The sequence below is a fragment of the Apodemus sylvaticus genome, chromosome 14, assembly GCF_947179515.1.
Source record: "Apodemus sylvaticus chromosome 14, mApoSyl1.1, whole genome shotgun sequence".
Taxonomy (NCBI): Eukaryota; Metazoa; Chordata; class Mammalia; order Rodentia; family Muridae; genus Apodemus; species Apodemus sylvaticus.
Genome location: NC_067485.1, coordinates 79024936 through 79052617, shown reverse-complemented (window position 1 = coordinate 79052617; position 27682 = coordinate 79024936). Strand labels below are relative to the sequence as shown.

Genomic DNA, 27682 nt, shown 5'->3' with positions numbered 1-27682 from the left:
CTGGGAGTGCAACTGTAACAGCTATGTCATACACTTATCCCTAGTACATTTTATCCCAGCATCTGCACCTCTGAAGGCTCTGCCTCACAGATGGAGACAGACCTGGAACTGGCCATCTAGTGTCTTCACTCCTCACAACTACTTGCCTACATTTTAAAAACTGCCCCCCCCACCCGCCTTTCATTCATTTGCAAAGCTCAGAAAGTGGATTCTAATATCCCAGGGTGTTCTCCAGTGTCTGACCTTAGCTCAAGCTAAGAAAGTCATTTTCTCCATTCCTAAGAAAGTCAATTACTGAAAACTGTACTGTATTTTTGGAAAATTATGTACTCTAAAGAATACAAAGAAATGGGTGATGTCAAATGAAGAGTAAAGTATGTTTTGAGATACCTTCCATGTCACGAGGATCCTTGCTACTTACTGCCCTTGAGTAATTTAAAGCCAAAATATGACTTGTTTGACCCTTTCAAGTATATCCAGATATGTTCTGTATAAATACAGTGACCCTACAGAAATACTCTTAGAGAACACTTAATAGGAATCTCTTTATTTTTCCAACACAACTGCAACAGTTTTATTAAATAAGCGTTTCTTGTCTACTGTGCACACCTGGGTCCTGCTATGCATTCACAGACATGAAGTCCTAGCGTGAATTACTCCTTGCTCACTTCCACTCAACTACAGACACTGTTGAGAACTGGGTCTTGCTCTGGGGATTAGGGAAGGGAGAAAAATACTTCAAGGCATTGGAAGTAGAAGGTGTAGCCAATACAGCTGGACAGCACTCCTAGCTGTCACCAGGAAAAGAGAACAAATGAGAAGCAGAAAAGGAATTAAAAGCAATTGAGTCCAGTGACAGAAATAACTTCAATGCTTGATTTTTGTCCATCCAGGCTGAGTGGCAGTCTGGGGATAGGATGAATCAGGAAGGGGTGGGGCTGGTGAGGGAGGGAACATGGATATGATGAGTTAAAAAAGTATAAAAATTATCTAAAATATACATTAGATATAAATGCTCCATAACTCATTAGGGAAGCTCAAAATACTGGAAAGTGGCAATTTGCACTGCATTTATTTTTAAACAAGGGAATAGTCAGTGTTCTGAATGTTGTGTGCAAAGCTAATCCATGTCACTGTCCCGCTGTCCGACCGACAGCTAGGCAGATACACTGCTTCCCAGCATCCTGGCTAACACTAGATGGACAGTGTCAACAGTAGTGTAAACTTCAGTTTTAAGGCAGCTGGTACTAGTGCTGCACACAGGCTCAGCTCTGTGCCCACTTCAGAAATGGGACAGTTAGCACTGAAAACAACAAACTGAGGGAAGAAAGGGGACCAGCATTATTTGACAGAAACAGTATGTCAAAATACTTTCCCTTTCACACACACACAGAAATAGATGAACATTTAGAAAAACAAAGCACCCATCCCACCAACTTCAGCCTGTTCCTTAACAAATATTTCAAAATACTGATAAATAATAGTGACTGCAAGCAGGATTCCAGTACCAGAGCCAATGGCCCCAAGGAAGTCTGCTAGTACCGACAGGGCACCGATGCACAGACCCCCAAAGGCAGCTGCTGTGGGGATGTACCTGAAAGACAAAAGACCTTTGTCAGGCAGTGGGAAACAACACAATAGCTAGAAGCAGTGCAACCTCCAGATTTGCTAGAAATCTGCAATATTCTCTCTTTATATTGAGTGCCCTCAATATAAACTGGCTGGAGCAGCCCTCACCACTGAAGTACAGTGTACATTAGAGGAAACTGAGTAAGGCAATGATGTCAAACCACCTAATTTAAAAAATGTAATATATACAATGCAGTACAATTTGTAGAACAGATAATTTGAATTTTAAACTGAAATTTATTATACATAGAGTATATATTTATATTATTTGTATATGTACACAAAAATATATACTCTATATGTCTTGTATGTTACAGCATATATAGTATATATTTTTTCAGATATGTGTCTGTAGCCTCTGGTTGGCCTAGAACTCAGCAATCCACTTGCTTCCACTTCCAAATACTGAGATTACATCAATAAACCGCCAAGCCTGACTACAGTCTGGGGATGGGGGAAGTGGTCTGTTTAGTCTGGGTCTCATATAGCCTCCTACCTCCAATTCCAGAGTTTCAAGATCAGAGAGACATGTGGCATGACTAGAATATTTCATATTTTTAAACAGGTAGCCTTAAACTCCCTCTTGTGGGGTAAAAAATAAATTTCTTTTTTTTCTTTTTTTTTTTTTCCCCCGAGACAGGGTTTCTCTGTGTAGCCCTGGCTATCCTGGAACTCACTCTGTAGACCAGACCAGCCTCGAACTCAGAAATCCGCCTGCCTTTGCTTCCCAAGTGCTGGGATTAAAGGCGTATGCCACCACTACCCAGCGAAAAGTGAATTTCAAACCAGACACATATGTATACATTGGCAAACTATGTATATAAGATAAAATAGGAACACTAGTTCCAGTTCAAAAAACCACTGAAGAAATAGCAATCCACATACAGCTAGATTTCATTGTACTGGCCTGGTACTCGATGGATAGCCCAGACTGGCTTTAGCTTGCAACAATCCTGCAGTAGCTTCTTCAGTGGAGTTACAGGAATATAGTATTCATTTCAACTGAATGCATTAAGAGTCACCAACCAGTCCCTGACACCTGGGAACAAATCCTATTTCAAGCCAATGGGGGCATCAGTGTTTTAGAATCTCCCTGGTAGTTCCATGTGCAGCCAGCCAGCACTGAGAACTAACTACTAATATGTGTCACGTTAACACTGGAGCGAGCAATGAAAATTAGGCTGCTGTGGTGGTTTGAATGTCCCCATAGACTCATGTGTCTGACTGAACTTCTGAAACTGTAAGTCAGCCCCAATTACATGTTTTCCTTTTAAGAGTTGCTACTGTCATGGTGTCTCTTCACAACAATGAAACCCTAAGACGTGCCTAAACAAGATCTGAATAAGGACAGCACACAGACATGCTAACATGGAGAGTGTCCCAATCCTAAGAACCAGGCAACTAAGGAATCCTGAGAGCAGGAGAAATGGTCTGCCCCAGGAAGAAGCCCCAGCTGTCTACCCAATACCAATGGACAGCTCTAAAACATATATGTATAAATACCATTGTACAGACTGAGAAGATTATATTTATACACACACTTATTTAGGAAAGTGTGTGAGAGAGACAAAAAGATATTGTGAGTTTGAGAGACAGAAGAGGTGAGAGGAATATTTTCAAAAAATACATTTAAAAGATTAAAAAGGGGCCAACGTTTTGTGGAAGAAAGTTTTAGTTAAATTTCAGTTCTCTTGTGAACAGCAGAAAACAATGAATATGAATAAAGCAATGACCTTTAGAGATGATAAAACTAAACATCATCTTAGGAAGAAATGACCTTGTGGCCTTACCTGTTCAGCTCATGGACCATGGAGGTATCTCTGTGGCCCCTCATCACCATCTGCTGTTCTTTAAGCTGCTTGGCCACCTGGCCAACAAAAAAAAAAAAAAAAGGAAAATTAAATTAAACTATTCTCATTTTGTTGCTTTCTACACTGAAAATAGAAGAGCCCCAACCAACCCTCCCATTGAACATAAGGACACAGGTCACAATGCTGCTTACCAGGCATACTCTGACCATGTTATTGTATCTGTGCTCCCAGCATTTGAATTAACTCTGTAAAGAGGAACTGGATACTAAACGTTTTTTGAGTAGGACTGAGTTTTAGGGGATCACAAAGCGATTGTCAAAGTTCAGGAGAACCAATTTTTAGCCTGTTAGGGGTAACTCTCACTAAGAATATATGAACAAAGCTTAAAACTATAAAACAATTTTGATACCCAAACACTAAGATTTTTACAAAATTATTTTTAACTAGCCACATACTTACATCTTTGGCTGAAGAACCAGAAACTTCTATCCACGTCTTAGAAAAGAATGCACACGACCCCAACATGAAGATAATATATACAACTACATGAACAGGATCCTCAAATATGGCCCCCATGGACTCGGGAGGAGACAGATAGTAACAAAGGCCACCAACAGGGTAGGAGCGAGCCGGTCCTCCCCCACTGACATCCTAGGAAACGAGAATTGAAGAAATAGAGTCAACCTGACTGGTTGAGAACAGGGTTTTGTTTGTTGCTGAAAATTACACCCAGGGCCTTCAAGTATCAAACTTATGCCTTACAATGAATTGCACCATAGACCTTAAGATTTGTCTTCATTCTGACAAGAGGTCTCAATGTTGCCCAAGATGACCCAAAACTCTTGAAGTGATCTCCTTTAGCCTCCTGTATTTGAGACTACAGCTGTTATAACCAGTATTTATGTTTGAATTTTTCAAAATTTATAAGAATGTTTTAACTTTATTTAAAAAAAAAAAAAAGGCAGTGGTGGCATACGCCTTTATTCCCAGAACTTGGAAGGCAGAGACAGGCAGATTTCTGAGTTCAAGGCCAGCCTGGTCTACAGAGTAAGTTCCAGGACAGCCAGGGCTACACAGAGAAACCCTGTCTCGAAAAACCAAAAAAAAAAAAAAAAAAAAAAAAAAAAAGAGCTTTATTGCTATGTAGCATGTATGATGTCTGAGGGTTGATTAATGTATGACAGACACAGTGCATATGTGGAAGTCAAGGGACAACTCCTTGAATTGTTTCTCTCCTGCCACCCTTTCATGGAATCTGGGGATCAAACTCAAGAATGTTACACTTGCACAGGAAACACCTTTACCTGCTGAGTCGTTTCACCAGCAACAGAGACAATGAACCTACACAAATTTAGGACTTAGCTTTGCATCTGTCATTCCTTCAGAATTATGTACTTCATTTTGTATAAGACACTCAGTGTCATTAACAGAAGAATGAGATTTTAAAACATACATCTACAAAATCTTGAGGATAGAAATAGAACAAATGATAATTAATCTCTCAGATGTTTCTCAACTAACTGTTGCATTTATGCCAGGCGGTGGTGGTGCACGCCTTCATTCCCAGCCTTGGGGAAGCAGAGGCAAGCAGATCTCTGAGTTCAAGGCCTGCTTGGTCCACAGAGTGAGTCCCAGATCAAAGACAGGGCCACACAGAACAGGCCAGCCTAAGCCTCGAACAAAACAAAACAAACAACAACAAAAAGCTCACTGCCCAAGTCATACACTTTAGTGTACTAATCTAGAATAAGCACTATTCAAGACGGACCCCAAATACTAATATTTTTGGTATAAAGCAAATTATATAGTTTCTATAAGTGAAGAAAAATGGGAAATTGCCCTTTTAATTCTGTAATTATAAGAGGGAAAATACTCCTTTTATATGATCAAATTTTGGCTGGATTGTTTTAAAACTAAAGATCTATACATTATTTACTTTTTTGGATTTAATGGCTTCTGTTCCCAGTTTTCAGCCTTGTTAATAACTGCATGTTCATCTGCAACATAGTCAAATGCAAGCTGGTTTACTGCCATTCAGGTCATGAAAAATGAGAGAAAGGTAGAAAAAGATGATTCTTTCTCCCCATTTTTACAATTATCTGTAAATAGCTCTCCTTTCCCTATATTGACAAATAGAAAATGTTATAACAGACAACAGAACACGGTGACAAGAGACCCGATGGGGTGGCACAAGCCTGGGACTATTACATACAGAGGCCAAGGCAAGAAGCCTCCCTAGTCAGCCTGGGTTACAGCATGAAACCACGTGTCGTGTCTAACCAACAAAGACTACAAAACAGAAAGCACTTTTAGGAAAGCACTTTTATGATTTTTTTTAGCTTGAAAAGCTATTCAAATGATACATAAAATGCTTCTTATATAGGAAAATATTAATCTTAGAACATTTACCAAATTTTCAAAACAAAATGATATAGGTAAACAAATTTCAAAATGTTTCAATATCTCAATTAGCTAAAAATACAACTGTAAAATACAAATTTTAAATACTTAGCAAAAATAAACATACTCACGGCCCACTGTCCTAGTAAGTTTACTAAGAAGTTGCCACTAAATCGAACAGACAGCATCTGGGAAATGACGTACAAGTTTGAAACTAAGGCAGACTGGAGGATTATGGGAATATTGGAGGTGTAGAAGAGCTTGATGGGATAGCTGCTGTACTGTCCGCGATACCGGGCCGACTTAATGGGCAAGTCAACACGAAACCCCTACAAAGGAAAGAAGAGGGAAAGAGGGAGTCCATGTCAGAGTGCAGAGGGAAGGCAGCCGCAGGGGGGACAAGGCTCGACAGGGCCTGTATCCCCCAAACAGCCTGCCTCTTTATCCTCTTTTATGGCAATATTCCCCACCTTCAAACTAGAGTGTAAAGAATGGATCTTGAAACATCACTTGTTAGACACCATCCCTTGCACAGCATTCTCCTTGTTACAACAAAGTGAGCAGTCCCACCAGTGGGAACATCACCTTACCTGAAAATAGATGACGACAGCAAACACGAACACGGTGGCAATGAGGTTCATGAGGTTGGGGAGGTTCTGCCGATAGAAGGCCTCCCTCAAGGCTCGGACTTTGTCTGTCCTGGTAGCCAACAGGTGAAACAGAGCTATGACTGCACCTTCAAACTCCGTACCTGAGAAATCAAGACAAACGAGCTGTGGATACCTCTTCCAAAGTTGCCTCAAAGATATAAACAAGTAACTTAACCCTCGAGTCAGTTTACCAGCTTCTGACTCTATGTTGTATGGATTTATGGCATAACCATGTGTGGGTTCTAAACATACTTGTATCACAGAGGCAAGTTTCAACATAAATCTGCAATTTTGATTCATAAAGGTTTGCCTCTCGTTTACTCTAGGGAAACAGAGGAAGTACTTTAGGGATGATAAGCAGCAGCAGCAAAGCAGAGGACAAATATCAGGCTCAGAGCAGGTATGCCACCCACCACGCTTGCGTCAGCTCACTGCACCAATGTTAATAAACTAGCAGTGCTGCTGTCTTAAGGCTGGGATCCAAGTTACACTGACTAGTTAGGACAGGGTGACAACTGAGCAGGGGACAGGAATATGGGGACAGAAGGAAACCTTGCAGACCATAGATAACATTACAAAGCCAGTTACAGGCGGGGCATGAGTGCTCCCTGGGGACGGCCAATGGGAATCGAACACCTCTCTGTCCCTCTGCTGCACTTGGGGAGGTAAAGGACTCTGGCAGCAATGGCTTAAGCAGGTTCAAAAGTCAAAATTGCAACACTGTCTGCAACCATTGGAACTTGAACCGAGCAGAGGTTAGAACGCACTCCTTTGGACTTACTACTGCATACTTCACACGTCTCTGCTCAGTTAAGTGTAAACCTTTAGCATTCGTGGTCCCCGGGGTAGCAAACTGGAGTGGCTACAGGCGTGTGCTGCTGCATCATGAACTCATTTCAGCATACATCCAGCAAAACTCGTGCACTTGCAGTCACTGTGCGATGTACCTCTGCCAGTGTTAATGGTAGTGGGACTAAAGGCCTTCCAGACAATGGTCTCACAGATGTTGGTGGCAATAAAGAGGGAAATCCCAGACCCCAAGCCGTAACCCTTCTGTAGCAGCTCATCTAACAGCAGCACAATCAAACCAGCAACAAACAACTGTGGGGAAAGAAATGCACGTAAGCGGAAGCAAGAAAAAACTGAGGAAGGGGCGGACGAGCGGCTATCTCACAGTTTGTGCATTCCCAGATTCAGACCTGTGCGGTACTCTTCAGCAGTGCAGCGTGTGCAGCTCTGCGCTGCCCTACTGGGCAGAGGCCAGTTCTCAAAGTCAGAGTACTAGGGATACTGACTGCCTCCTTACACAGCAAACATTTCACCTCAGTTACACCATCTGAATAGTTTCCCTTACAATGTTTAAATTGGGCCTGTGGGAGAGGGGCATTAAATAATCACAGCTTAGAATTTGATATGAAGAAACAAAATATTCCAAATACCTCCACAACTATAAAGCCAAATAAATTACAGAAAACTTAAACCCTCTACTCCTAAGGAATGAGATTGATACTTTTTACAAAGTACTATATAACATAGTATGTACAGAATAAGCCAAAAAATAGAGCACAACAATATAAAAAAATTATTCTATATATAGCAAAGAGTGAATATAAATTAGAAAAGTTCAGATTTTACCATGTTTTCAAGCTCATTTTTTTTATGAAAATATACTAAATTTAACTTATGGCTATTCTGGGGAAGACATGCCTATAAAAACATGTAACAGTAGAACCAAGTTCCAGTCTTGTGGCTCCCCCTCGCCTGGCATAACTCGTGCAGAGGGAAGTAGGGCCTGCTGTGAGCCGACCTTCCTACCTCCCACTGAGAAGGACATGGCCTCGACCCTCAGCTCAGCAGCCCACCTCCACTACCCCTCCACCTTCAGCCCACCCTGTGAGCATTCTTACCATACACCCCTATATGCCATTCTAGTGCTTGTACAAAGCCTAACTTGTCCACTTTAAGTTTTAGTTTAACTTTCAATCAACTGGAAAAGGGGCATAGTTCTCAAACTCGTAAGAGAGATCATGGTAAGCTTTTACTGTTTGAAAACTCAAGTTTGATAATGGGACAAAGAGAGAAGTTAGGGCTAGATTTTACTTTGACCACAGTTAAGTAATGATCATTGAGTATTCCCAGTCATAAATTCAGCAACCATCCCCACTGCAGGGTACAGTACCTACTCACAAATAAGTCAGTCATGGTTTTGACAGATGATCTGTCCAAAGACACAAGGAGTTCTACAACACCTGAGCCCTCCATGCAGAATAATGCTGGCCTACAGTCAGCAATACCCTCTGGTAATGAGACTCATTTTTCCCAGAAGGAGTAATGTATAAATAAATCTAAATGAGAAATAGTTTATGCAATTTGGGAAATAGGAGACAAAACAGAAATAAAGAGAGAGAGAAAGAGAGAGGGGGGAGGGAGAGAGGGAGGGAGGGAGGGAGGGAGGGAGGGAAGGAGGAAGGAAAGGAAGGAAGGAAGGAAGGAAGGAAGGAAGGAAGGAAGGAAGGAAGGAAGGAAGGAAGGAAAGGAAAGGAAGGAAAAGAAAAGCTAGCTAGCTCGAGGACAAGGAAGCAGAACATGCCGGCAGCACCCTACGAAGCCCACTGAGAACAGAGCAGGACCAAGTGTACATGTGGAATGCACCCTATGCACCTCAGAGTGGACGTGAAATCACACTGGCTGTCAGGCCTCATGTGGGCATACCCACACCACTTAGTCTGACAAAACCAAACTCACCTTTACTATGTGTCATGGACAATGACACTTTCTATTTTGCTTTTAATCTCAATCAAGACCCTATTTAGATTTCAAACCCAATTAGTGGACAGAGCACTATGTGAGTGAAACAAAAACAAAGCGAGAAATACCTTCCATAACAGCATGCAAACAGTTCTCAAAGCCCTACGTTTCTAGGTGAACACACACTGATCCCATCATAGCTCTTCAGTGTAGCCACATATGTAAGCAATCCCTTGAAAAGACACAAATGGGTCACTGCCCACCAACAATCAAACATGGCATTTTTCTTTATACATTAACACTAAAAGAATTCATCACATTATGTACCAGTTACATCAACAAGGTAATATATCATTTTTTCTCACTTCTTTCTTAGAAATAATGAGATTTCTGAATGTTTAAAACACCAAAATATCCTGAACTCCATGTGTCAGTTTAAATGTATGAGCTGTGCTGTAAAGGCCACCTCACCAACAGCTACTCAGCTATGTCCCTGACTGTGCGCCAGAGAAATTACACTAGTACAAAATGTTCCAAGAGTCTAATACTAGTTCTGAATGTCTTTTTAAGTCAAGACTACTTTAGGCTAAGGGAGTGTCACAGCAGTAGTATGTACTTGGTGTTCTCAAGGCCCTGGATCCAACCCTCAACTCTAAAAAAAATGTAAAACTTCACTGGCCACATAAAGCAACCGTTTTAAGGCAATGGTTCCCAGCCTTTTCTAACGCTGTGACCTTTAATACATTCCTCATGCTGTTCACTTCCAACCATAAAATGGCGTCACTGCTATTCCTAACTGTAATTTTGCTACTGTTTTGAGTTTTAAGTATCTGATATATAGCCCCCAAGAAAGGGACCTTCATCCCCAAAGGGTTTGACACACCCTGCTTTAACGGAACAAAACCAAGCACAATGTCCTGTGAGTAGCCTCTTGCACACTGACTGCCCCAGCAGTGTAAAGTCTCCTAAGCACTGGAGGATACTAAGGCCAGTGTCCAGGGATCTTCCCTCCCCATCCTCTGCAGCTCCTCCTTCTCCAAGTCCCAATAGCTATAATGTATCAAAGAAGTGACTTGTAAATGGAGAAATAAAGGATTCTCTTGGGAAACACAGCTGACACTGGAAGAGAACTCACTAGGCCTTACCAAGATACCAAAGACTCGATAATCCACTAAAAACTTGGTCCTAGTCACAAATAAAACATTTATAGCCTATTAGAGGTCATCCTTATTAACCATGCAAACAGATACCTGACAGTTTAACCTTGTCCTAAGTCAGGCTCACTGACTTGCTTATTAAAAAAGAAGATGGGCAGTGGTGGCGCACACCTTTAATCCCAGCACTTGGGAGGCAGAGGCAGGAGGATTTCTGAGGTAGAGGCCAGCCTGGACAGCCAGGGCTACAGATAGAAACCCTGTCTCAAAAAAACAAACAAAATAAAATAAAAAAGAAGGAAGAAAAGAAAGGTAAATTATGCCCATCTGAGACAGCCATTTATTTCCCAAATACTGGCATTTGAGACTATTTTTAAAAATAAAAACTTGATCTTCTGAACTATTAGGGAAAAAATCCTAAATTAATTCTAATTTCAAACAATAAATAAAGTAATTTTCTACAGTTAACCAGGACTCTAGTATATATATTTTATTAACTTAAAACTTTAACAAGAAAAAAAAATCCTCTGAACATTATATACAGTCAACATTCAATTCTGAAATATCCTTTTGGAAGCCCGTAGAGAGGGGGGTCTGTACTAAGCTGGCACTTGATGACTGTGCGTAAAGCTCTAGGTTCAATCCCCAGTCCTGCTTAAACCAGGTATGGTATATGGCATATGAATAATGCTAGCACCTGGCACATAGGAATGGGAGGAGCAGAAGCTCAAAGTTATCCTCAGCTATATCCTGAGTCTGAGGATAGCCCAGGCTCCATGACACTGCCATAAACAAACAAACAAACAAACAAATAAAATAAATAAAATAAATCCTCCATGAACACATGTGAGTATATATGGTATTTTGCTGCCACTAAAATTATTTAGAACATCATAGTTTTGTATTCTAAGACAGAAAAGGGTTAAATGCCTAAAATCTAAGCACTAGTGCAAAAACCTCCAAGTTTGAGGGCTGCCAGCTAAACTACAACAAAATATCTTACTACACCCAATTTTTTTCAGACATAGACGGCTGTTTTTCATCTAGCTTGCTGTTAATGAACTTTCTGAAATTAGCACGTTTCATTTCCATGTATGTCTCTAATTGGTGGTTCAAGAAATCCTCTCCTGCAACCTCCCAAACAACTGGGACTCCAGGTGTCTGCCAAAATGCTGGGCTTCACAATGGGTTTTCTCAAGTGATTTCGGCCAACAAGTAAACTCAAATATCTATTGTCCCAACAGGGCATAAAGTAACAGCTAGGATGCTAACCTCAGCCAAAGGCAACAAATACCCAACCGCCGCCACCTGGCTGGCAACAACAAGAATGTACCTGAGGGAACACAGCAATTTCAGAGACATCAGAATGTAGAAAATGAATATCATAGAACAATGACAGACTGGAAAGCTATTAGAATAAACTTTTTTACATCAACACATTTATGTCATTTCAGTAATAATATTGTAATTAAATAATACAGTAGAAAATGATTTATATCATTCACCAAAAGAACTGATAAAGGTGCCAAACTGTTTTTATTAGTGTATGAAAATACAGGATTTCTTACCTGTATAATGATAAGGAGACAGATCCCAGCACCCATTTCCGCAGGGTCCCCGTACATCCCCGTCATGACATACACAATGGCTTGCCCAATGGTAATGATCATACCAAATACTGACAAAAAAGGAGTATATGCTTACAACCAAAGACAAAGAACAATAAAACCAAAAAACTAGGAAACATCTTTACCACAAACATACTCAAACTTGGAAAAAGCTCTTTAATTTTATGACTGCTCACGTTTCTGGGCTCCATTGAACAGAGCTCTATCTTTGGGTGTATCTCCAACTTCAATGATTTTGGCTCCAGCTAACAACTGCATAATCAAACCAGATGTTACAATTGGGGAGATCCCCAATTCCATCAACGTTCCTGTAAGGGAGGGGACAAAAAGTAAATAACTCTGTACATAATACAGTCCAGTTTAGAGCATCCCAGCCCCAAACGTTTAATAAATGTGTTTAATTGTCAAATTTCCATTGATTCCTTAAACATTAATAAAAGATCATTTATTAACAAACCAGCAACAATGCAATAGGTAAAATGTCTTATGCTATAAAAATTTTAATTTCTAAAAATTCTAAACTTAAAATATGAAGTCCTTTTTAAAAGAAACCTTTTGGGTCTGGCAGGTACAGCAAAGTGTAGAGAACACGAGACCCTGAGTTCAATATCCTGCTTCAAAGCAGAAAAGAAAACTGTAAAAATCAAGAGGCTAGGGGCTAGCAAGATGACTAAGTCAGTAAAGGCACTTGTGAGCATGTCCGAGAACCCAAGTGCAGTTCCCAGAACCTGCATGGTTCCTGAGAGCTGTCCTCGGACTTCTACATACAGACTGACATGCACATGCACTTATTCACAAATACAGTTTATATCTGTAATTTATAACATGATAATATAGCTTTGAGGTAGAGTACAGTCTAACATGTGAGGGCCTAATGTTTAACTGCCAGCAACATAGAAGTAAAGAGTAAGTCAACTCAGCTGGGGTGTGGCCCGCAAACCTGCCTAGCACATGCAAAGCCCTGTATTTAATCTCTATCCCAGAGAGGGAGGGAGGCAACAAAGGAGGGAGGGGGGGAAGAAGGGAAGAAGGAAGGGAAAAAGGAAGAGCTTCTAAGATTTTTGTCTAAATCATTGATTTTAAAACTTACACTAAAATTGGGGGTTATTTAGACTTTTATCATATTTATTTACTTATTATAACCTAGTTTCTCTTCGGATCATATAAAGTGTTTACTTTTTGACTTTATTACTATTACATTATTTATCTGGTGTGTGAGAGCACCGGATCCAGGGCAGTGTTCAGTGTTAGCTCTCTCCTTCCGTCATGTGGACCTGGAGCATATCCGCACAGGTCACCAAGCATGGCGGTTAGTGCCTTACCTCTGCTGAACTATCTCATCAAAGCCCTATTTGTTTCTATGACAGAGGCTTGGAATTTAGCCCAGGCTACCCTCAAACTAACTATGTGGCCAGGGATGACCAATTCTCCTGCCTCTACTTCCTAAGTGCTAGGATCACAGGTGGGTGCATCCTCGGGAGGTGCAAGATATCGTCTTAGGCGCTACACTCAGCAAGTGGTACACAGTAAGATCAAGAAATGCTTGTTAGAGGCTGGAGAGATGGCTCAGCGCTAGTTAAGAGCACTGACCACTCTTCCAGAAGTCCTGAGTTCAATTCCCAGCAACCACATGGTGGCTCACAACCACCTCTAATGGGATCTGATGTCCTTTTCTGGTGCTACAATATACTCACATAAATAAGATAAATAAATCTTTTTAAAAAAAAAGAAATGCTTGTAAAATCAACGATTAAATAAGTTATATTCTCATAATGTAATATGCTCATTAAGTAAAGTAACTCACTAAAGCCATTAAAAAAAAGAACAGTACATATGTATATATGTGTGAATATGTGGATTTTGGTATGTATGTCCTATTTTTAAGAATATAAATATAAATGAATATGCAAAGGAAAGGTCTGGCTGAATATGTGAAACTTACCCACATCCCAGAAATGTACATCATATATATGTTGGTGCATTTTATAAATGCTGATGCATTAAAGACATTTTAAGACTTTTAAGAATCAGTGACTGCACAAATCAGTGCTGTGTCATTGTGAACAAAGCAGCAGCTCGCTACGGTGACAGTGCTTCTACAGTCATGAGCCTGGCCAGAAAGCAGCTACTCCACTCAGCCTTCCGAGAAAGGACCATGTCACTACCACCTTCCACATGCTCAGGGACATCTCAGGAAATGGGTGGGAAGAATTAAGGGCTGGATAGTGGAGAGGAAAGCTGTAAAATGCTGTCGTATGTGCACCTTATGGCTGCACAAGACTGGGCCACTGACCATTGGTCTTCAGTGGTCCCCAGTAACTTGCTGGTGACTGACTCATGTCCCGGTGGACCACTCCACACCAAGCCCACTAGGACACAAAGCAAAAACAAAACAAGAGGGCTGGAGAGAAGGCTCAGCAGTCCCAGACACCCAAATAGTAGTTCACAACTATCTGCAACTCAAATTACAGAGGATTTTTGTACTAGTCTTCATGGGCATGCATGTTGTGCAGAGTCATACATGCAGGCAAAACACCCATAAATATAAAAATAAACTAAAGGGAAAAGACATGAAAATGGGACTCGGATGCAGCAGGAGGACGAGGCTGGGGGGGGGGGGGTGAGTGCAACTAGAATATTTCAAACTGTTAATAAATTTGGCAGAAAATTAGAAGGGGTGGAGCTGGCGAGATGGCTCAGTGAGGAAATGCACTTTTGTGACAGGCCTGGCAGCCTGAGTTCAATCCCTGTGACCCATGTAAGGTAGAAGGAGGACAGCGCAGTTCCCAAAGTTGTCCTCTGGCCTCCGCATGCTCAGTGATTTATGTGAGCACACACACAAACACACGCACATGCACACACGATTTTAAATAGTAAACAAATCAGTATTACTCCCATAATCTAAACAACAACCAAAACCTGCCATCTATTCAAAGTACTTCCCCCAACCATGCAACCACTATCTGAAGTCCAAGCAGCCTCACGATCCAGCCTCACGATCCAGCCTCACGATCCAGCCTCACGATCCAGCCTCACGATCCAGCCTCACGATCCAGCCGCAGCTCCTGGCTACCCTCACTGCTGGTGTCCCTCACTCACAATCTCCCATCCCATGTGTGTCACGCTGTCTTACACTTGAGGGCTTTGGCTTAAGCATTCCTCTCTCACTGATCCAAGAATTAAACTCCAATTCAAGTACAGCACCACCCTGACACTGCAAACCCTGGGGTTTTATATGGGAAGAGCCCTAGGCTCAGGCTGAGGAGCAGGCTCGGTGAGGAAAGGACTTGTTGCACAGATGAGGTCCAGAGTCCAGATCTCCAGTGCCCATGGACACATAAGCTGGTGTGGTGTCCCTCCTGTAACCTACGCTCTCACGACACAGTATGGGTTGTCTAGAGTCGGTTAGCTAGACCATCAAAATCGACAAGCCCTAAGTTCAAATGAGAGACCCAGCCTCCATACAAAAGGTAAACTGATCAGGATGGCACACACCTTTAATAGCAGCACTTAGGAGACAGAGGCAGGAAGATATCTCAGAGGTAGAGGCCAGCATAAGCCAAAGAGTTCCAGGCCAGCAAGGGTTACATAGTGAGACATTGTCTCAAGAAATGTATGTGGTAGAGAGTGACTGAGGTAGATACTTGTCAACCTCTGACCTTCCCTGTGTACACACACATACACACACACACACACACACACACACACCAGTGTTATCATTATTACAAGCTAGATTCTCCTCCTAAGCAATGGGTTTGTTTTGTGTCTCCTATATAAAACCACAAAGCAGCTGTCTGGGCAGGATGGAGGTCAGAAGCACATACCTCTGTTGGATGCAAGGATAACTCTCATCCAGTAGAAGGGATCTGCAGAGTCCGAAGACATGATCCCAAACAGCGGAATCTGAAACGGCATGACACGAAACACTGAATGGGACCCAAGGGCGCTCTGCAGACAGACTCGTTCTGAAACGAGATGCAAGTGCTTGGCCCACAGGGCCTGTTAGAGACTAACTGCTCAGGATCTCTAAGACAGCAAGGCTACCTTAATACTCCTGGTGGTGCACACCTTTAATCCCAGTACCTAGGAGGCAGAGTCAGGTGGATCTCTGAGTTCAAGGCCAGCCTGGCCTACAGACCAAGTTTCAGTACAGCCAGGGCTGTTTTACAAAGAAACCCAGTCACAAACAAACAAAACCTGGAATAAAAACTAAAATTCTATGCAGTATAAGTTCAAAACTCTAAGAATATATACAGAAAATAATGCTAGAAAAGATATCTTTTTAAGGGTTAAATACTGATTATGTCTAAGAGGCGAGTTATGATAATTTTTCTTATTCTTTTTAGGAATTATCAAATACTCTATCATAAGACATCATCTCCCATCCAATTATTTTTTTATTTTTTACAATTTTCTTATTCCATAAGAAATGGCTGGTCTACAACTTGCTGTGTAGCCCAACATAGCCCTGAATTTTGAGCAGTCTAATACACCAATACCTGCTAACTTTTAATCCAGAAATACCTTTGGATAGACCTGATGGGTTACGCCTATAATCCCAGCACTTAGAAAGATTGAAGCAGCTACACAGAGAAACCCTGCCTCGGGGGAAAAAAAAGACTAAAGAAGCAGCAACAGCAAATAAGGAAAGAAGGATGGGAGGGAGGGATGGAGAAAGGGAGGGAAGGAGAGAGGGAGAGAGAAAACAAGGGAAGAAAAGACACTTCAAATTTTTGCCTATTACAGGACCCATGTTTAGTTTCCTTACCATACTGGGGAGAAACCCAGAGCCTGGCACATACTAGGTAAGCCCTTTACCACTGGGCTATTTTACATATATATATATATATATATATATATATATATATATATATATATATATATATCCATGCCAACCCATGTCTTAGAAACAGCATTTGAGAAACCCCCTTCTCAAGCATAATACATTCCTTTCTCAAAAATGTAGATTCAGGCACAAAGAAACTTACATTGCTAATTTCAAAACTCTGTAGGGACTGAGGAAGTTAGCTCAGTTGACAACCGTGTTTTCCACATAAGCATGAGGATCTGAGTTATGGTACCACATGAAGAGAACAGTGTGACACTACATGTCTGTAACCACAAGGCAGGAAGGGGCAGAGACAGGAGGATCCTTATGGCTTGCTGACCATAGATAATCAGGAAGCCACACACCTCCATACCTGAGTGCACACACAAACACAAATGCAAAAAATAAAAACTGTAAAACAATTTTAAATGCTTTTTTTTAATTCCAAAATATGCTGCCAGAAATTTTAAACAAATCTCTGGGATATTTGAACTCTTATTAAGCTAGGCAATGAAATTGGTAAAGCAGAAAGGCATGGCTAGTTTGTGTGTACCCTGTATCTGTGGACAGTCTTCACCTGAGAGAAGTGAGGACTAAGAAAGCCACTGGGTAGGAACCTACTAGCAGCACTACAGGACGGTCCTTATCTAAGGTCCCTGGAACACAACACTCTAGCCTTTCTCTGGCGCTGCCAGATTCGTGAGTCCTTAAATGTCCAAAGAAAAAGTCTTTCTTTTACTATTAATACATTGCTACTGTATTGTATACTCTGAAAAACCCAAATATTCCACGTTCTAATGGAAACCTGAACTGACTATAACTGACTATATGGAGCTGTAGAACATGAGCAACAGAATTTATCAAAAGCAGTGGAAAGCCAAGCTAAATAAGGCACAGCCGAGATGACTTCGAGTCACAGATCTGAAATCTGGCTCATATCTGCACAGCAAGCTCAAGGGCCACGGGGCACCTTCAGTGCCAAAAGTGAACAAGATGGCAGGCTTCAGTTACATTCCAGTTACGTTATCTCCCTGCTCTGGCACATAATAAAACACAAACATATCAAAGAATCAAAGCTAATCAGAATTTTTAAGAGCTACAGGAAAATAAAGACATATATAAAGCAGCTGTGATAGTTAAGTTTGAGTGTTAATGTGATAGTATTTAATCACCTAAGAAGCAAACGCGAACATATCTACAAAGTTTGAAGAGTGAGGAGCCATCCCAAGAGTGGGAGACACCACCACTCCAAGGGCTGGATCGAGCACTTACAGCAAGTCACACAGCCAAGCAGGGATGTCAGCATTCAGCATTCATCCGTGTCCCCTGACAGCGGACACAATGTGACCAGCCACCCTATGCTCCTGTCACAGCGACTTTCTGCCACCGTGGACTAAAAACAAAGCCTTAAGCTGTGAGCCACAGTGTACCATCCCATCCCTTCCTGATGTTGCTTCTGTCCAGTGTTTTGTCGCAGGACAAGGAAAGTGACTAATGTAGCTGCTCAACAAGAAAAAGGTGACAGATGTGACACACCAAGAGCCATAGTGCAGCAAACCGGAGATCAGTAAACTCCTGGTGCCTGTATCCTCCTCCCTGCTTTTGTTAAGGGGAATTAGAAACTGCAGCTGAGAAGGCATAAAACCCTGATCATGGGGCTATGCCACATTTGAAAACAGAGCAAGACCTGGAGCCTAGAACAGAATAAAGCCCTCCACAGTTAGGTGGTAAGCTCTCCAGCCAGCCAACAACAATAAAAACAAACAAAAACAAACAAACAAAGAAGGGAAGGGGAGGGGAGGGGAGGGGAGGGAAGGGGAGGGAAGGGAAGGGAAGGGAAGGGGAGGGAAGGAAGGAAGGAAGTCAGGAAGGAAGGAAGGAAGGAAGGGAAGAAAGGAAGGAAGGAAGGAAGGGAAGAAAGGAAGGAAGGAAGGAAAGAAGGGAAGGAAGGAAGGAAGGAAGGAAGGAAGGAAGGAAGGAAGGAAGGAAGGAAGGAAGGAAGGAAGGAAGGAAGAAAAAAGCCCTCAAAGCAGAACCCTGGATGCATTTAATGTAATAATCTTAGCTTATCTCCCCTCCCACCATTCCCTCAAGCTGGAGAAAACTGGCTAGAACTTGGTTTATGTTCAGCTGAAATCACCCACACTAGGCAGATCTGCCCAAATGTGAGAAAGACAAAAAGCAGCCACTTCGCAACTCTATAAACACAGGGAAAGTAGGTAACACGAAGGCATAAATGGGCCATGGCATGAGACACTCCTGAGAACAGCTTGGCTTCTAGTATGAAATGTCGGGGAGGTGGGTATTTTTGTTAGGGGATACTGAGCCGTAGGGCTTATACGGGCTAGACAAACCTCCTTCAGGGTCAGGGAGGGAGCAACTGGGTTTTTTTTTTTATTTTGTTATCACTTTAACTCTGTAGACAGTGTCTCTCTAGCTACCCAGGCCAGCCTTGAGACCCTTCAGCCTCATCCTCCAGAGGAACTAGGATCTGCGGGCCTGGAGGTCATTCTTTTATTGATGTTTCCTTCTTGGGATCTAGTAATGATTTAAATCCCAAAACATCAGTATATGTACTTTTACAAGTTAAAGTTTGCTGATCCCCATATTAAAAGATTCAATATTATTAAAAGATGACAATTTCATAAATCAGTACCTAAGAAGTCAAATCACTGTGTGTATATGTGTGTGTGTGTGTGTGTGTGTGTGTGAGAGAGAGAGAGAGAGAGAGAGAGAGAGAGAGAGAGAGAGACCGAGAGAGAGAGAGAGAGAGAGAGAGAGACCGACCCAATGGGCTTTTTTAAAAAAACAGATTTATTAGAGAGAGAGGGAGAGGGAGAGGGAGAGGGAGAGGGAGAGGGAGAGGGAGAGGGAGAGGGAGAGGGAGGGAGGGAGAGGGGGGGGGGAGAGACCCAATGGGCTTTAAAAAAAAAGGATTTATTTATTTATTATTATATGTAAGTACACTGTAGCGGTTTCCAGACACTCCAGAAGAGGGTGTCAGATCTCATTACGGATGGTTGTGAGCAACCACCATGTGGTTGCTGGGATTTGAAGTCGGGACCCAGAAGAGCTCTTAGCCACTGAGCCATCTCTCCAGCCCCACCCCAATGGGCGTTTTTACAAAAATACACATAACTCTAGATATTTATATAGAAACATAAAAGACCTAGAGTTGGTGCTTTTCAAAAAAGAACAAAGCTGCAGGGCTTTTCCTAACTGATTAGTGTAAGAATGTAATATTAGAATCTGGCTCCTGCTAAGAACACAGAACTTTCTGCAGTTTTCTGGTCACAGATACCAACAGGCATCCTAAGACATTTGAGTCCCTAGCTAACAGACACTCCCAGGTCCCAACATCTCTCCAGCCTAAAAAGCGAGCACTGAAAGCCAATTATTTGGTTCCTTGCCTTTCTTCTATGCCTCCTGTTTAGGAATGAGAGCCTGCTGGCAGCCTTGAGCTCTGAAACCTCCCCTATTCTCAGAAATGTATAAGAAGAGATTCTTGCTCTCCCACATGGGACAATTTCTTTCTTCAGAGACCCTACCATGCATCTAATCCTGGGCCTCAACTCTCCTCATGGTGCTGCCCATTGTGCCTCTCTTTCTATCTGTGGCATTAATAACTCACATCCCCTGTGTTAGTTAGGGTGTTTATTGACATGAAAAAAAAAAAAAAACTGCCAGGCGGTGGTGGCGCACGCCTGTAATCCCAGCACTCTGGGAAGCAGAGGCGGGCGGATTTCTGAGTTCGAGGCCAGCCTGGTCTACAGAGTGAGTTCTAGGACAGCCAGGACTATACAGAGAAACCCTGTCTTGAAAAAAGCAAATCAAAAAAAAAAAAAAAAAAACCACCATGACCAAAAGCAACTTGGGGAAAAAAGGGTTTATTTCATTATCCGGAGAAGCCAGAGCATAAACTCAGACAAGAACGGAAGCAGAGGCCACGGGGGAGTAACGGCTTGTTCAGCTTGCTTTCTTAGGCTATCCATGAGCGCCTGGGCTCTCCTGTATCTGTCATTAATCAAGCAAATGCACAGGACACAGTGCTGCATGCTTGTAATCCCAGCACTCGGGAGACAGAAGCAGGCAGATCTCTATGTCTACACAGACCTGGTCTACACAGTGAGTTCCAGAACAGCAGGATACACTGTGAGACCTTCTCTCAAAAAGGAAGAAGAAACAGAAGGAAGAAGATGCCGAAGCAGCCAGCAGCTTCCCACCAGTGGCGCTTAGAGGCATTTCCTCTATGAAGTACTTTCCCAGTTGAAGTTCTCTCCTCAGCTAACTCTAGCTTGTGTCAAGTTGACAAGAGTCTGTCCAGCGCACTCCCCTGCACAGGCTCAGCTCCTGAACCCTCACGTGACACCTTTCAATTATGATTCACTTTGACGTTGCAGGTATTAATATAGGGTATTTACTGTAAAATGGACATATAGATCAAGAAAGCAGGAGGTCCAGACCTGTTCATATTAAAACTAGTTTTCAATTAAGAGTTCAAGGTAACTCAACTGGGAAATTTCTCAATCAATTGTTCTAGAACAACAGGATACCTTTGTAGAAAGAAATAATCCTCTACCCCCACCTTATGGCACACTTCAAAATTAACTTGGAACAGATGGCAAGCCAGTATGTGCCAGCTAAACTGTTCAGAAGAACACAAGAGAACAATCTTCTTGACCTTACACCTGGCAAACTGTTCTGAGCCTGGCCTGACCCAGCATATGATGAACTCCGTCAATGCCAGCAGTTGGGAGGCATGAGGACTTCTGTGATTTGGACACAGCCTGCAGCTTATTCTACACAGCAAGCTCCAGGCCAGCTGGGCTACACAGTGAGGTGTTGTCTCAAAAAAGAAAAAACAAAAAATGCCTTCCTTAGCTGGGTTAGGTAAGTGGCATACTCCTATAACCAACGCACAGGAGGCTGCAGCACACAGCTCACAAGGCCTTCATGGGCGACCCAGAGGCCCATCTCAAGAACAATAGCAATGATGATTGGCAGTGATGTTACACACCTTTAATCTCAGCATGGGCAGAGGGGGAGGAGGGCAGCAGGTGGCTATCTGGGTTCAAGGTCATCCTGGCCTACTGAGAGTTCCAGGACAGCCAGGGTTACACAGAGGAACTCTGTCTTAGAAAAAAAAAGGAAAAGAAAAAAAAAGAAATAATAATAATAATAGTGGTGATAATAAGTTCTTTATACTTTTATTGGACAAAAAAGCTTACATACTATATCCAGAAACAAAACCACTAAAGTTTACAGTTTAATAATGAAACAATAGCCATTTTTAAAAGTTTAAAATAGGCAAAAGACTTTGAAAGATACTTTACAAAAGACAAACTAATACCAAATATACATAACACGAAAAAGTTGCTCAGTATCATTTATCAAGGGAATTCAACCAAAACTCCACCTATTAATACAGCTACCATTCAAGATAGACGAGCTAGTTAAAAATAAAACACAACCTTAGCACAAGACACAAGGGAATCTCAACTGGGGGCACCACAGGTAATGAACATGGGGCACAGTTACCATGCAGACCACTAACCCTATTCTAGCAATGCATGCCTGTCTGAGAGCAGACAGACTGCACACAAATATTCACAGCAACCTGTTCCAGCCAAAAGTCCAACGCATAGTGAGTGCACTATGATATATTCACAACAGAAATAAAACCACTGGCATGCTGACAATATATGAATAAATTTCAAAAATGTTATAAAGTCAGATGCTAGACACCACAACAACATATATGTAGAATTCTAAAACAGATAAATTATAGTAACGAAGGGCAGATCAGAGTGTGACTAGGACTGAAGGCTAGCTGAATAGTGAATGAAAGAGTTACAGGAACGTTTGAGGGTAACAAAAATGTTCTGTACCAGCTTAAATAGATTCTTGGGTGCACACATATGTCAAAATTCTTCAAAATGCACAGTTAAAAGTGTTACTTTGTACATATAACTCCCTAAAGTTGATTTTTTTTAATGAGGGGACAACTTCAGAGATGTTAAAAGCATATGGTAGAAATATAAATGCACGTTTTCTTTGCACTTTCTGAATTTAAAAACAAAAACAAACAACAGCAACAAAAAAAACCTACTCTTTTCCTGACCATCAAAAAAATATATTAAATCAAGTACAGAAATAAAAGTACTTTAATAACCTAATAATTTCATTCTCTAACACAGGAACCAGCAAAATAGCTCAGTAGGTACGGGCCACCAACCCTGTGGACCTAAGTTCAATCCCTGGAAGCCACAGCGTGAAAAGAGAGACCCGACCCCCCACAAGTTGTCCTCTGATCTCCACACAGGCCAAATGGAAGGTGCACGTGCACAAGCTGGAGCATGCCCTCGTGCACACATCCACACCCAAAAAAGCCAACAATAATAAAGTGGGCAGTGGTGACCCATGTCTTTAGTCCCAGCACTAGAGGCCTGCCTGGTCTACAAAGCGAGTTGCAGGACAGCTTTGAAATCCTGTACACAGAGAATCCCTATGTGGACACAAAACAAAGCATGGTAATAATAACCACCACGATGCTGATGGTGGCAATGACGATGTTCTACTGCAGCTCAGTCACACAGCGCCTGTCTGCCTAGCATGCACAAAATCCTCAATTACATCCCCAGACTACAAAGAAAGAAAAAACAGCAGAACTCAGAGCTGAAAAGAGGGAGTCCTGGCTGCTCTTCCATAGGATACAAGTTCAATTCTTAGAACCCACAATGGGCAACTCACAACTACCTGTCACTCCAACTCCACGAATCTGACACCCAGTTCCAGCCTCCACTGGCAACCACACACACGTGTGTGTGTGTGTGTGTGTGTGTGTGTGTGTGTGTGTGTGTCTCCCTCCCTCTCTCTTTCTCTCTGTTCTCTCTCTCTCTCTCTCTCTCTCTCACACACACACACACACACATAAAATAAATCTTACAAAAAAAGCAACACTCAATATATTTCAGAATACTGTTTTATCAGTTTTTCTAATTCTTACTAATCAAAACCTTAAAATAATAATATAGACATGCACTCAATAGTTTGGTTACATACCTGACAGCATACTAAGAAAATGAAGAGTGTTATAGCAGTCCATAGTACCTTCTCTCTAAACTGAATCTGTACAACAGAAGTATAAAAAATGATCAATCAAAACCAAGAAAAACCAATTTCAAAGCAAAAATCCACATTCCAACAGCATAACCAATCCCCATTGGGGCATGCACCTATTACCTAGGTTGTCCCAGCTAAAATAAACAGCTGAACATTTCAAACAATAAGTGTTTGCTTTTCAAAACAAAAGGTATTATTTTAAGCTTTCTGAGTTCTTAGTATATTCTAAATCTGAATCCTCATGTCAGATGGACAGCTAGTGAAGATTTCCTCTCATTCTATAGACTGAATGCCTTTTCCTTTGCTGTGTAGAAATTTTTAATTTTATGAAATTCTGTTTGTCAACTGTTGGCAGTATCTTCTAAGTGACTATAGTCCCATCCAGAAACTTTCTACTACACGGCAATCTAAAGGTGCTTTCTTAGGATTCCCTTGTTATAGTAAGGTTTTTGATGTATTTGGTGCTGATTAAATTTGAAAGATTCAAGTACAACTTATAATAGTTAAATCTGTATCTCCAACTAGCTCCTACATCCTGCCACAAGAAAGATAATTTAAATATAGACATGTTTCATGTCCACCGTAGACGGGCAGAGGAAACTGAAGGAGGCAAAACAAAGGAGATGCCATGACTCACGAGTTTCAGACAGAACGAGGACTTCGTGAACTACTGAACGATTTTACACAGGGACATTTCATAAACTACGAAAAGTTGCACTTTAGGATGTCTAAAGTATAACTGAGTAGCCATCTCTACCATCTCTAGTCATTAAAAATTAAAAGTACTTCTAAATAATAAGTCTGACAAAAGTCTTATCAATCTCTATGTCTATTTGTTATTAATTCCCTAAGAACTAAAAGTACAGAAGAGGATAGTCTGGTAATTGGAAAATGTGAAATTAATATTATTTCTGAAAATTTAAATATCTTATTTCCAAATATGCTCAGTGATCAAAGAACAATGTGATTTAGTTATTATACCTTCGAAACACATTCCTTCTATTTCTTTACAAACAAGAAATCAAAATATGGGAGGTATACTCTTACACAATTGCAATTTATTATATAGAACAGTTGGTACTAACCAGAACTTATCCATCAGACCATCCCACTTCCTACACTAAAGAAATTATAAAGCACCAACATGGCCAGGAGTATACTGAATCATAACTAACACAAAGGTCAAGAAGCACTTGGGCAGGAAACAGTATAACTTAGAACACTATTTTTGGTAGAATGAGAATCCTGTCTAGTCTTTATCTCTCTCCCACCCTCCCTGACTTTGTCTCCCAGTCTCCCTCCCTCCCTCTCTTTCTCCTCCCCTCCCCAAGACCCACAGCGAGAGAGCAAAGAATCATTTCCCAAAAGTTGCCCTCTGACCATCACATGTACACCATAGTACATTGGTACACAGGCACAAACACATATATATTAGAAAAATAAATGTAACTTAAAAATTAAAAACAGGCCAGGTAATGGTGGTATACCCCTTTAATCCCAGCACTGGGGAGGCAAAGGCAGGTGGATCTCTCTGAGTTCAAGGCCAGCCTTGTCTACAGAGAGCGCTCCAGAAGAGCCAGGGCTGTTACACAGAGAAACCCTGTCTCAAAGAAAACAAAACAAAAAACAGATTTATACTTGTTTGCAAGATAAGGAGGTAATGGTTTTTCCACTTACAGCCAGAAATTGTTGGGGTAAGCAAACCAACCTGGGTGTTTTGGAAAATAAGTCACTCTGTTACCTGCTACATTACTAAAATATTATACTTACTTTCCTTTCAGGCTTCTGAATTTCTGGTAGAACTGCACAGAAAGGTTTAATAACTTCTAAAAACTTGACTGTAAAAGAAAAATAAATTTTAGAGTTTAAAAATATATCTTTGAATGGTTCCAAAACAAATTTTCTTTAACAGCAGTTTATCACATCCACCCAAATTAAATAATCATTATGTTCTCAAGTTCAAGTGAGTAGATCTGTAAGAGAGAAAACCTCCCAGACAGCTGTTGAGTACAAGGAAAAAAAGAAATGCACCATGACTTCTTTGCTTCTTCAGGTTTAAACCCAACCCTTTTGTATATGCAGAACAGAAAATAATCAGATCATCACTATATAAAATAAGCAAACACAGTTTATTACGGTACTTAGCTAATGTAGTAATTAACAGAACAGCGGAGGGAACCTTTGCAGGAATAGTAGGTTATAAGCTTGAACTGGAGTACTGACTTAAACAGCAAAGATGGCAACATTCACTTGGGAAAAACAAAAACAAAAAAACCAGGATCACCTCCTACAAACAATCCGTACTTCATTTCAGTTAGCTGCATTTCAAACTTGGTCATTCTCTAATTAACCACATCAAAGTACTCGCTTACACACAAGAATCAGCTCAGAGAATGGCAAAAAGTACTTTCATTAGAAACTACTGCTTTCCCGGGCTACTTCTGCAGTAAATGAAAGACAAACCAAGGTTCAGGGATAGACACTGCCTCCTACTCCGGCAGGACTCCAAAAAAGGTGGAAGTCACTGATTTTGGTGACAATTTATAACTGTCATGTTTGTTACCTAAGTACGTTTGGACTACTTAGAAAGTAAATCTAAATTCTGAAAACATTCACCTGTAATTGAAAAAAAAAAAAAAACAACTACTATGGGTCACATCTGGAAACTGACTAGAATCTCCTCATGCCCTCTCCTTCCCATCTTAGTCCAGGCGACTCTCCGAGATTCCTTGGCATTTTGATTTGCTGTACTGGCGTTCATGTTCAAACAACGCTGTTGCGTGCCGCCATATATTGCCTCTCCCTGTGTTGCAGAATTCCATTTCTATTCGCAATTCAAGGCCAAAAGTCTCTTCTATTTCCTTTCCAATTTCCCCCAAATATCTACTGTTAGCCAATGGGGTGCATCGCTTGGGCATGTAGTTAACGAATCCCTTTATCCACAAACATGTGAACCGCTAGGTAAAGTATTTGTGTGCACATACATGAGGGTGAGTGATTGGGCAGGGCCCTGGAAGGATTTTATAATACGAGGCCTCGTCCATACCCTGAGCACCAACTTACAGTTTTCAATGAACACTACAGAATGACTGGGAAGAATTAATCTAGGAAAATGCTGAGCTACCGATCACACGCCTTTCCTCCCCTAAAACACATGCTATGAATCACATCTTTTTAAAAAAATGTGGGAGACTTATTCATCGCAACACACCAAGGAAGCGTGATTCGGGAATTATAATTTTAAAAAAAAATTAATGAGTTTCCTGGGATCCAGAAAAAGCCCAAGTGGTCCAAGCCGTGGAGGGTGCTAACTCCCCACCCCACCCCCCCACCCCCAGCCAATGGCCTCCGCGCGCCATCCTCGCTCCTCGCCTCCTAAGGGGAGCACACCCGGACCTCTGAGTCCCCGTGACGCGCCCGGCAAGGCCTCGCTGACCGGAGGCGCCTTGGCGGGTCCCCAGCTCGCGCCGTCCGCGGCGACCCCGGCGAGGCCTGCGCATCCCCCGTCCCCAAGACCACCCCAAGGGGGAAGCGACTCCGCTGCCCGCGGCCCTCGAGGTTCGCGCTCCAGCCGCCACACTCACTGCCCATGGCGGCGGCTCAGCACACTCGGCGGGCACCCGCGGCCTCGCAGCTGCCTCTGCTCCGCTCCTCACGAATCCGGCCTAGGCGGCGGAGGCTCGAGACACGTTCTAGCCGTCCCCGCACAAGC

General features: G+C 41.8%; 1 protein-coding gene across 2 annotated transcripts; it reads right to left on the bottom strand.

The window, feature by feature from the left end:
* Nucleotides 1-526: 526 nt before the first annotated feature.
* Sec61a2 (SEC61 translocon subunit alpha 2) lies at nucleotides 527-27682 on the bottom strand. Of its 2 annotated transcripts, XM_052157744.1 has the most exons (12): nucleotides 27555-27682; nucleotides 25741-25808; nucleotides 23911-23976; nucleotides 15845-15923; nucleotides 12197-12328; nucleotides 11961-12070; nucleotides 7438-7591; nucleotides 6431-6591; nucleotides 5972-6169; nucleotides 3900-4091; nucleotides 3420-3496; nucleotides 527-1594 (listed from the first exon to the last, which is right to left on the bottom strand). In XM_052157744.1, the coding sequence occupies exons 1-12, from the start codon at nucleotides 27559-27561 to the stop codon at nucleotides 1408-1410; spliced, it is 1431 nt and encodes a 476-aa protein (XP_052013704.1). In that variant the 5' UTR covers nucleotides 27562-27682; the 3' UTR covers nucleotides 527-1407. The 2 variants fall into 2 exon arrangements, with proteins under 2 accessions (XP_052013704.1, XP_052013706.1); XM_052157746.1 differs by lacking the exons at nucleotides 7438-7591; nucleotides 11961-12070.